The sequence below is a fragment of the Poromitra crassiceps genome (genome assembly GCF_964638095.1).
Source record: "Poromitra crassiceps genome assembly, chromosome: 13".
Lineage (NCBI taxonomy): Eukaryota > Metazoa > Chordata > Actinopteri > Beryciformes > Melamphaidae > Poromitra > Poromitra crassiceps.
Genome location: NC_139644.1, coordinates 3,732,402 through 3,743,771, shown reverse-complemented (window position 1 = coordinate 3,743,771; position 11,370 = coordinate 3,732,402). Strand labels below are relative to the sequence as shown.

At 43.1% G+C, this 11,370-nt stretch overlaps 1 protein-coding gene across 1 annotated transcript in view; it reads left to right on the top strand.

Annotated features, from left to right (window-relative positions):
• Positions 1-1,733: 1,733 nt before the first annotated feature.
• Positions 1,734-11,370, top strand: part of LOC310788311 (guanine nucleotide-binding protein subunit alpha-13-like) — a gene marked incomplete at its 3' end in the record, with an annotated part of 36,042 nt that continues 26,405 nt past the window's right edge. The window contains exon 1 of the mRNA XM_083649874.1: positions 1,734-2,031. Within this exon, the coding sequence (XP_083506000.1) occupies positions 1,749-2,031 (283 nt within the window). The 5' untranslated portion in view covers positions 1,734-1,748. The remainder of the gene's footprint in view (positions 2,032-11,370) is intronic.

The window sequence follows — 11,370 nt, the reverse complement described above, 5'->3', positions numbered from 1 at the left end:
TTTCTCTCTGTGTGGAGTTTGCATGTTCTCCCCGTGCTCCCCCAGGGGGTTCCTCCGTATATAACCCCCCCACTAAAAACATGCAAAAGATCAGATCGTCATCGTCATCCGACCAGTGACGACAACATCCAAAGTTGGTCCCCGGGCGCTGTACGAGAAAGCGACCACTGCTCCTGGCCTGCCCCCCAGAGGGAAGGACATGCCTGGATGGGTTAAATGCAGAGGACACTTTTCACCGGCCACCGTCAGCATGAGTGTGTTGTGGCCGCATGCATGTGTTGTGGTGTTCGTGTGACAATAAAAAGACGGGGCTTGTCCCGTTACGAGTTTTTTTACGAGAGAGACCTTATTTTATGCATTGAAGTGAAACCCCCATGTTAAATCCCATAGACTTTTCCTCTCACGAACCCGGAAGTATACTTCCGGACTCATTCCTGTGGCTCTCTATTAGCAGAAGGAATTATATAAATTTTAAGGTAGCAAACTGGGCACTGTTTGTTTCAATTTTTGTCACAATGATGATGCCATAATGTCTATGACATCATCAGTGATTTCATCAGTGCCATCATTATTGACCAAAATCATCTTATGACATGACTGATGAGTCACTCATAGGCATTATGACATCATCAGTGATGTCAGTCGAGCAATTGTGATTTTTGCTTACACTCAAGCAATTGTCACATCACTGATGATGTCATAGACATTGTGACCATCATTGTGATGTCATCAGTTAGTGATGTCATCATGATGCAAAGTTGCGCAATTGTGCGCTACGCATGCCAATAGGGTAGGCGAGGCCATGCCATGCTATGCAATAGGGCGGGCGAGCGAGCCTGCACCGTGTGTGAGCCTAGGAATCGATGCCTAGTATATTGAAAATAGCAATTGATTTTTGTGTAAATTAATTACCGATAATCAACCCACTTTCTATCATTAATAATATTGGTAATATAAGCACATGGGCAGTCAGTGTTTACCTCTCTGTTTGGCTCACAAAGATCTCCCATTTTACAACCTGGCTGCGGAAGTTCTGCTCGAGAGGCAGAATCTGCTCCATTATTGTTTATTTTTTAAGGATGCTGACATCGCATCAGAGCTTAATGACTTGCAGCTGGTGGGGGCGGAGTTTCGGTAGGAGGATTTTTCTCCATGAGGTAAACAGAGAGAGAAGGTAAACACTGCCCATGTGCTTATATTACCAAGATTATGATACAAAGAAACTCATCCTTTAATTAATTAAATGTACCTCGATCAACTCACTGTCCTTGTTTGTTTTAGCTTGTATGCATAACGTATTCCCCCCCGTCCTGTGTAAATACATTGAGAGCGATGTAAACCGGAGTCAATTTCCAGGTATGTCTATGTACTTGGCCAATAGAGCTGATTCTGATTTCACTCAGCCCTCCCTGCTGTCTGTAAGACAGATGCAATGTGTCCCTATAGTCCGTGAAGGCCGGATCACCCAACCCTCTCTGCTGTCTATAACGATGTGTCCCATAGGCCATGAAGGCAGCATGAGCCTGGGGGCGCTCAGGCATCCCTGCTGTCTTCATCAATGTTTCCCCGAGGCCTTGAAGGCAGCATCACTCAGCCCTCCCTGCTGCCTGTACGATGTTTCCCATAGGCAATGAAGGCAGCATCACTCAGCCCTCCCTGCTGCCAGCCTGTACGATGTTTCCCATAGGCCATGAAGGCAGCATCACTCAGCCCTCCCTTCTGTCTGTATCGATGAAGTTGTTTCAAAGATGGCGGACTTCCTGCCGTCCCGCTCGTTGTTATCTGTCTGTTTTCCAAACTGTGTGCTCAGCAACGGCGAGGTGGAGCAGCAGCGTAAGTCTAAAGAGATAGACAAGTGTCTGCACCGGGACAAGACGTACGTCAAGCGGCTGGTGAAGATCCTGCTGCTGGGAGCAGGCGAGAGCGGCAAGTCCACTTTCCTCAAGCAGATGCGCATCATCCACGGAGAAGCCTTCGATCAAAGGGCCAAGGAAGAGTTCAGAGGCACGATCTTTAGTAATGTCATCAAAGGTAAGACTACACACAACAATCTGTCTTTATATGTGCTGTTGGTGGCTTTCCACCACAGTGGTTCACTTATGCTGGTGTGTGGAGGAGTGAGTGGGAAGCTGGACACAGGCGACTGGACGGCCACTTTCTCTGTCTCACTAAGCTAGCTTGGCTAGCTAGCTAAGCTACCAAGAAACGCCCATGTTATTTGTGTTTGTCCACACACACACACGGACACACAAACCATTCAATTCAACTTTTATTCCAGACCAGGTCCATATAGTAAAAAAAAAGAGGATAAAATACAAAACGAGGACAAAGACAGCACATAGATACATACAAGAGCATGGCAGTTCATGAGCCGCATACATTAAAGACATGTATAGACATTTGTTCCAGTGTTTCCAAAAACAAGATGAGTTCACTCTGGTCACTTTGTATAGTCACAGTTAAAGCCATTATAATTAATTTTTTTGAATCAGTTAGCTGACATACATTTATTATGGGTGGGGGGGAAATCGATACAGCAGTCATATCCTATTGAATGCCAAGTATGATATTTTATTATACAAAATGTCAAGTGCATCATGCAACATTTACGGCAGGTTTTTATGACAGTGTTGGTCAGTCTGTCTGCTTGACAATCCCATTTTGCTGCAATAAAAATGATTAAAGTGAGATGAACAGACTGGAAACTTTATTTCACTAGGCATCTCGCACACTACGCACGCTTAATGCCTAGGGTCGCCTGGAGCTCACTTGCTCTTATGACATCACTGATTACCACTGCATGTGCTCTATGACATCATAATTAGGGCAATCACCTAATTAAGAAGCCATCGTCTCCGTCTGGTTCGTCCCGATTCTACCTGCTTATACTGCCATCACTTATATAGCCTCACACTGATGACATCACTGATGACATCATCACTGATGGGGCGGCATTAGCTCAGGAGGTAGAGCTGTCGCTTGGGTATCAGAAGGCTCCCGGTTCGAGGCTGGCTCCTCCCGGCAGTGTGCCGAAGTGTCCTTGAGCAAGACACTGAACCCCTAACTGCTCCCGACGAGCAGTTAGCGCCCTGCATGGCTGCAGACGCTGTCTGTGAGTGAATGGGTGAATGTGAGGTATTCATGTAAAAGCGCTTTGGGTAGTCGATAGACTATATAAAATGCGCTCTATAAATACAGTCCATTTACTGATGACCTCATCACTGAACTCACATTATGATATCACTGATGACTAGGGATGGGTATCGTTTCATATTTTTCGATACCGGTGCTAAAATGATACTTCTAAAACGGTACTGGTGCCTGAAACGGTACTTTAAAAAAAAGTTGAAGCATATTTAAACATATTTTTTATTTAAAGAGGCTGTAAAGAGGATTTCAAACTAGGGATGCACTGATCCACATTTTTTCAGTTCTGATCCGATCCCATATCTGAATTTGGATCTCTGCCGATATCGATATTATTCCGATATCATCGCTATTTTAAAGAAAAATACAACTTCCAAAAACTAAATGATGAAAAATATACAAGGCAAATGAGGATACTTATAAATCAAATCAGCACTATTTAGGCATTGCTGCTTTAAATAAGGGTCCTCTGCCTGTAGCTGCCTCCTACTAAGAGACATTACTTATTATTAGTGTTTTGTAATCAATTCTTTCAGAACATTAGCTGTTAGGTACCTGGTTCATAATATCCCACAATAACAATTGGGTCATTAAATGTTTCCAAAACAATTTGAATTGATTTGTGAAAAGTAATAAATAAATACTATATACTTTATTTGCCAAGATAATATGTCTTGTGTCTTTATTTTTATTGAAATGTTCTGTGCAAATGAGTACAACCACGACTGTGTCGATATGTATGGCAGGCTACCATTAACGTTACAATACTGCTATGATCTGATGCTGACATCAGAGAGGGCGAGAGAGAGAGAGAGAGAGAGAGAGAGAGAGCAAACGCAAACAGCCACAACACAGACAACTTCACAGTAATCCCTTTAGCCTTCATGTTGTCTGCTGGAAGTTTGTTCTACTTCTGCTTCTGGAATGTTTCTCCAAACACCAAAAAGCAAGACAGCAACATATGTTTGCAAAGCTGCTGTTCTGAGGGGTGGAGCTCCGTTGCGTTGTCTGAAAGACAGCAGCCAAAGAGACAGACAACACAAGCCGTAAGGAGACACTCGAGGAGTGACTCCAAGATGCAGAGTAAACTTCCAGCAGTCAACACGAAGGCTAAATGGATTAGTGAGAAGTTGTCCGTGTATCTACTAGGGGTGTCAAAAATAATCGATTATAAGATGGATCGCGATGCGGACGTGCACGATTCTGCATCGATTCACAAATGTCAAAAATCGATTATTAATATTTATATATATATTATATTAAAATATAATGGAAGTACATGCAGTTGTTTATTTTAATTATGGATCATAATACAATGCAATTCCAAATGCACTTTTATTTTAGAAGTAGCCACACAGTGAGAAAAAAGAAAGTGAGAAAAAATAAATAATGTATTGCGGAAAAAAGCGATGCATCGATTTGAGATGCATCGATAATCGTAATCGAATCGTAGCCCTCTGAATCGTAATCGAATCGTGAGGCCAGTGAAGATTCACAGCCCTAGTATCTACTATTTCATATCTCCACGCCACGGATTACTTTAGCCGAGTCTGCTCAGCTGAGCTCTGTACAGCCAGCCACAGTGCTGCGGCCGGCCTGGCTGCTACTAGCTACAGGCTAGCGATCTGCAAACTGTGGAATGGAATTTCTGGAGACTGGAACGGAGTCGTGCCTCGTGTTACTTGGGCTCATTCAGCGCGAGCGCGAGCCATGTAAAAACTGGATCGGCAGCACGTGGATCGGCAAAATCCGATCCATAAATTACGTCAGTATCGGCACCCGATATTGGATCGGATCGGTCCCATCCCTAATCATTTGATGTGTTATGCCCTAGAATGTTAGTGAAGGTTTGTGCAGCGCCCCTTTCGGAGCACCGGAGGGCAGATATTTCACTCAGCAGCTCGGGCATCATGGCACCTAAATGAGGCACCTAAATCTGGGTTGCAATTCGGTACCGGTAGTATTGGTTGTAAAAGTACCGGTACCATATTGGTACCTTGTTTCGGTACCCAACACTACTGATGACATCATCTGTGTGTGTGTGTGTGTGTGTGTGTGCCCTTATGACATCACTTTTGACATCCTCACTGATGACATCACTGATGACATCACATCATTAGCTAATTAGCCTAATAAAAAAATCTGTCTGTCAGGTCACACGCACTGGTGCCCTTTACACCCCATGAAAGTTTCAGCCCGATCGCACTTGAAACGGCGTAGCTGTGGCCGGACATAGAATTGAAACATACAAACAAACATAATCGCCCACATACTCAATTTGCAGTTGAAAATATTGCAATATCGGAATACTCAATATATCGCAATACTAGCATATCGCAATACTATCGTATCTTGACTTAAGTATTGTGATATCATGGGGCATCTGGTGATTCCCATTAGGGCTTCCTCTGCCAAAAACCATCTAGGGCAGGGGCACTCAATTAAAATTCAAAGAGGTCCAGTTCGAGAAAATTTCCTTAAGCAAAGGTCCGGAACATTGTAACGTAGCTTGCATTATGATTCAGTGCCATTGAACTCAATGACTGAAGTAGCCTAATGGTACTGTATGCAACTGACTGTTAAATCAAGCCAACAAACCTCCAGCTCCACCTTTTCTCTTTAGAGAAGTGAGCTATCTATCTATCTATCTATCTATCTATCTATCTATCTATCTATCTATCTATCTATCTATCCATCCATCCATCCATCCATCCATCCATCCATATATCAATCTATCCGTCTGCCCCCTCTGTCTGTGTCTGTCTGTCGAGCGTTCCCAATGCAAACTTCTCCGTCGGGCAAGTGAATGTGTGTGCGCTGGTGTGTGTGTGTGCTTGCTCATGTGTGGCGCTTCCATAGACAGGTCAGGATCGGATCGCACTTCAACCGAGACATACTGGTTTTGAACTGCCCGTAAGAACAATGAATGGACATGTAAGAGTCATTTGTTTTTACCACGCCATGTGAAATTACTTGTATCATCGCCTCCGTCCATGTGTCACTCTCACAGCAGCACTAGGAAACGACAGGGAGAAACGATTCGCTTATTTGATTGGCCAAGTAGCATCACGTGCGATGATTTACAGCGCATTCATTGGTCTGTGAGCTTCCTGGCAGATGAACCATTATTACCGTAAAGGTTAGAAAAGCATGTGCCGGTTAAAATAGAAACGCTCCGTGAAAATGTAAGTTATCAATGATTTGTAGGTTATAGGGCTCGGTCCGGATAGGACGGCGTCTCGGTCCGGATGCGGACCGGAGTCCGGACTTTGAGGATCGCCGATCTAGGGAAATGTAGCTTCTGATCCTCATTGGTTTTCGCAATCATGACTACACTGTTTTTATCATGACTACACTGTTTTTATCATGACTACACTGTTTTTAGAGTTAAATTTGATGTCATACTGCACAGCATATTATGAGCATTCTGTGAGCAGTTCCTGTAAGCCAGCACTACTGTATACGGAGACAGGACCACTAAATGATCAGCATAAGATGGTTAATAAGACTATTCATCCAGTCTTACACTCTGTTGGCTTCTTAAGCCACCTACACACTGAGATTTTAGCAATCTTACAAGTTTATTGGTGGCCACACTGTGACGTTGGATCTAACAAACTTGGGTACGACGTCAGGTTTAATGTGTGCAGACGGTCCGATTACGACGCACGTCTCTCTCCGTCAATACCTGCAAGAATCAAACGTCAGCAGCGCCGCAGCTACGCGTCAATCATGAATGCATTGACCTCAAACTAGCCCTCCTTAAGGTCCTTGCACATAGAGTCCGTTTTTTCGTCCGAAATTGACGCACGAAAAAAATAAAAATACGACCTCATTTGTGTCAATCATCATTGACACACCGAGTCCGACAATTACGTCCGTCATTTAAGTTTTCGGACGAGGTTCGATTTTCTGCGTTTTTCCGCATCCATGAAATCGTTTTGACAGGTGTTTGACCACTCAGAGCTGCCGTAGTGTTGCTATTCACAATGAAAAATGGCGTCTGAGAAGTTAATTCAGTTCGTCTCCCAGCACAAAGCATTTTATGACAAAGCAGGAATACAGAGATTCGGAATTAAAAGACAGAATGTGCCGGGTGATTGCAGACCAGCTTGGAACGCGGTGTGTGTGTGTGTGTGTGTGTGTGTGTGTGTGTGTGTGTGTGTGTATGGGGAAGGGGGGGGGGGGGGGGGGGGGGGAGAGAGAGAGAGCCACACAGACACACTGCCAGATGTGGATCAATAGGATCGCGGTAGTTTTCTTTTCGTTGCGAATCTTCGCAACGAATATTGGATAATTAACGCATCGGACTCAGTGTGCAAGGTATCTGTGCGTGACGTGTTTTTTTCGGATGACGGATTAAAAAAACGCAGCGAACAATTCGGACTCTGTGTGCAAGAACCTTTAGTGTCACCATACCAAAATTATGAGTTCGATACCGATACCTGCCTAAGTATCTCGATACCGATACTGAAACGATACCATGGCAAAAACCTAAAACATCAGGAAGAATAGTGGAATGTAATATACTGTCATATAATAATAATAATAATTGTAGAAAATGCTCCGTAATGGCCCACCATCAAGCCTGTTCTTGGGGCAATTGACGCCCACGAACCGAGGCGCCAACAACGTAATGATGATGACACCGCCGTGACATCATCGATGGTGATGTCAGAGTTCACCTTGTGAGGTCATCGGTGATGTCAGAGTTTCCCCTGTGAGGTCACCAGCGATGTCAGACGGTCTAGGCTGACTGTGATGGCAGACGTGACTTTATGAGGTCACCGATGATGTCATACCTCCCCGGACGTTGTGACATCACCAACTATGTCATACATCGAATGTGGGGGGGTTATGATATGTATGGTCTTGGTCCTATTTCCCCTTTCTGCAATCTGTAAGCTCTGTACGCGGCTTCTGCCTTGCTCCTATCTGCCTGATATTTCATTAAAGCTTGAAAGACATCTCTGTGGTTCTAACCGATCACTGCCCGTGAGCCCTTACCTAAGATCCGGCAACTTCACACAAGGCAAGCACCCAAACTTCCTTACAATAATATTAATAATAATAATATATTTAATCTTTCAGTTTGATATCGTTGTCATTTTTAAATCTAATTGACTCCATTTTAAATGTGACTAAATAGAAAAGCAGAAATGTGCTCAGTAGAGTGCAGAACTCTGCCAAGGTGTATTGATTCATTTCATTTAGTGTTCAGTCTACTTTAGTGCACATCAACTATACTATTATAATATGATGGTTTCTTGTGAGTATGGTAAAAATAAGGTCAGGATAAGTGTTTTTGCTGGTGCAATTACTCAGGAAGACCGATTTCATTTCTTTTTGTTTATGAGAAGAGATGATACAGTTAATATTTAATTGACATGAATATTGAGTGAGCCTTGACTCACTTGTTTTTTTGTTTGTTTTTATTGATGTTTGTTGTGTTGTTTTTACTCCAATGCTTTTGGATTTTTATGTTTGTATTTTACGTGTTTGGACCCCAGGAAGAGTAGTCTCACCTTTCACCTTTCCCATGAAGGAGCCAAAACTCAATCTGGGTGGAGGGCCGAGGGCCAAAAATAAACGTTGTGGAATTACATTAAAATGTATTGTGTTTTATAGAAAATTAACATTCTAAATCTAAAATAACATTTCAATATAATAATCTACTTTTTTATCTGTTTGGTAATTGTAATAATTTGCAATTGGTTATATATATTTAAAAAAACATCTGCATTTGTGGGGAGCTTAAACATTTAATCAGTAAACACCCAGTTCAAAACAGTTGTATTTTCCACCTTTGTAATCAAGAGAGAAATTTGACTTAATTCACAACTTGAAAAATCCTCAAGGTACTTTGAAAATCAGCTTTATTGTCCATCTTTTGTAAACAATTTGCCGTGACAATTTGCAGGGATGCAAGGGATGCACGATAATTATCGGACGGACCGATAAATTATCGGACGGACCGATAAATTATCGGCCGATATGGCCATTTTGCGTTATTATTTATTATTCCGATAATGGCCTTTTTCCGATGAATTATCCGATAATAATCCTGCTTTATTTTTTGCCTCGGAAGCGGAGCTTTTGTTGTCGCACATTCGTGACATCACAGTTGCGACGCAAACATGGCTGCTGCCAGTGTGTTGCTGTTTTTCAGTTTCAGAATTATCAGAAAGCTACTGTAATTTGCAATCCATGTCCCACACAGGTTCCGAGAGGAGGGGAAACCTCTAAGCTGGCATTACGTTAAACCAAAGCTGGCGATGATGCAGCGGATATCTTTGTTGTTTTTGTTAGCGAGTTTTGTTAGCATTAGGTCGTCGTGCGGCCTACCCTGCAGGCTCGTCCGCTTGGCAGACAAACTGCTTGTGACATTTACAGTCTGTGGCTTGTGATCACACAGCCCCGCAAAAGCACTTAATACACAGAGCTGGCGTAAACTTATAGAAACTAATGGAAACCCCTTTACCCGAAATGAAACATCCAGGGATTGTGTATTTAACTCCAAAAAACCACTCGCTAACGTTAAGCTAACCGCGCTAGTTAGCGTTAGCTGCTGGACCATAGTGCTGGACAGAGACTCACAGAGCCAATAATGAAAACAAAGGCGTAGTCGTGCACATTAGGCTACATAAAAAGCATCAGTCAGTCAACATCACATAGTGTCTTTTCTTTAATCTGGTGGCAGCATTCTTCAGTAAAAAGTGAAACGACACAGATGGTTTATAGTGCCTGCCCCATTCATTGGGCCCAGGCTACAATTCACTGAGAACTGGAACCCATGCAAAATGTGAACAGATCAGTAACATGACAATAAGAGTCTAAATTACTATGCCTTTTGTCATTGTGTTTTATCTGCAGACTAAGCAGCTTGGCTTTCCGTTCTATAAAAGCTTGGCCCGCGGGCCCCAAATTGGTCACCACTGGTGTAGACTAATGGGGGGATACACAATAAACAATTAAACAATTAAACTGTAGTGTGCTCACTCAGTGCTGTATGTGTAGTGTGCTCAGTGCTGTATGTGTAGTGTGCTCAGTGCTGTATGTGTAGTGTGCTCAGTGCTGTATGTGTAGTGTGCTCAGTGCTGTATGTGTAGTGTGCTCAGTGCTGTATGTGTAGTGTACTCAGTGCTGTATGTGTAGTGTGCTCAGTGCTGTATGTGTAGTGTACTCAGTGCTGTATGTGTAGTGTACTCAGTGCTGTATGTGTAGTGTACTCAGTGCTGTATGTGTAGTGTGCTCAGTGCTGTATGTGTAGTGTACTCAGTGCTGTATGTGTAGTGTACTCAGTGCTGTATGTGTAGTGTACTCAGTGCTGTATGTGTAGTGTGCTCAGTGCTGTATGTGTAGTGTACTCAGTGCTGTATGTGTAGTGTGCTCAGTGCTGTATGTGTGTAGTGTGCTCAGTGCTGTATGTGTAGTGTGCTCAGTGCTGTATGTGTAGTGTGCTCAGTGCTGTATGTGTAGTGTACTCAGTGCTGTATGTGTAGTGTGTATGTGCTCAGTGCTGTATGTGTATGTGTGTATGTGCTCAGTGCTGTATGTGTAGTGTGCTCAGTGCTGTATGTGTATGTGCTCAGTGCTGTATGTGTATGTGCTCAGTGCTGTATGTGTAGTGTGCTCAGTGCTGTATGTGTAGTGTGTATGTGCTCAGTGCTGTATGTGTATGTGTGTATGTGCTCAGTGCTGTATGTGTAGTGTGCTCAGTGCTGTATGTGTAGTGTGTATGTGCTCAGTGCTGTATGTGTGTATGTGCTCAGTGCTGTATGTGTAGTGTGCTCAGTGCTGTATGTGTAGTGTGCTCAGTGCTGTATGTGCTCAGTGCTGTATGTGTAGTGTGCTCAGTGCTGTATGCGTAGTGTGCTCAGTGCTGTATGTGTGGTGTGCTCAGTGCTGTATGTGTAGTGTGCTCAGTGCTGTATGTGTAGTGTACTCAGTGCTGTATGTGTGTATGTGCTCAGTGCTGTATGTGTGTATGTGGGCTAATAATCCTGCTTGAGCTTCATCAACATTAAGTGCCAGATTTACAGTTCATGTCATTTAGTTGATTATTTGCACGATAAATAGGCTATTGAAATATAGGTGGTTTATTATGTGGTGTAATTCCCCCCCCCCCAATGTACATGTAGGTGTGTTTTTGACCATGAATTACTATAACATGAATAATTGGATTCTTGTAAATATTAGTATTGGTGCATACCATGTAAGAGC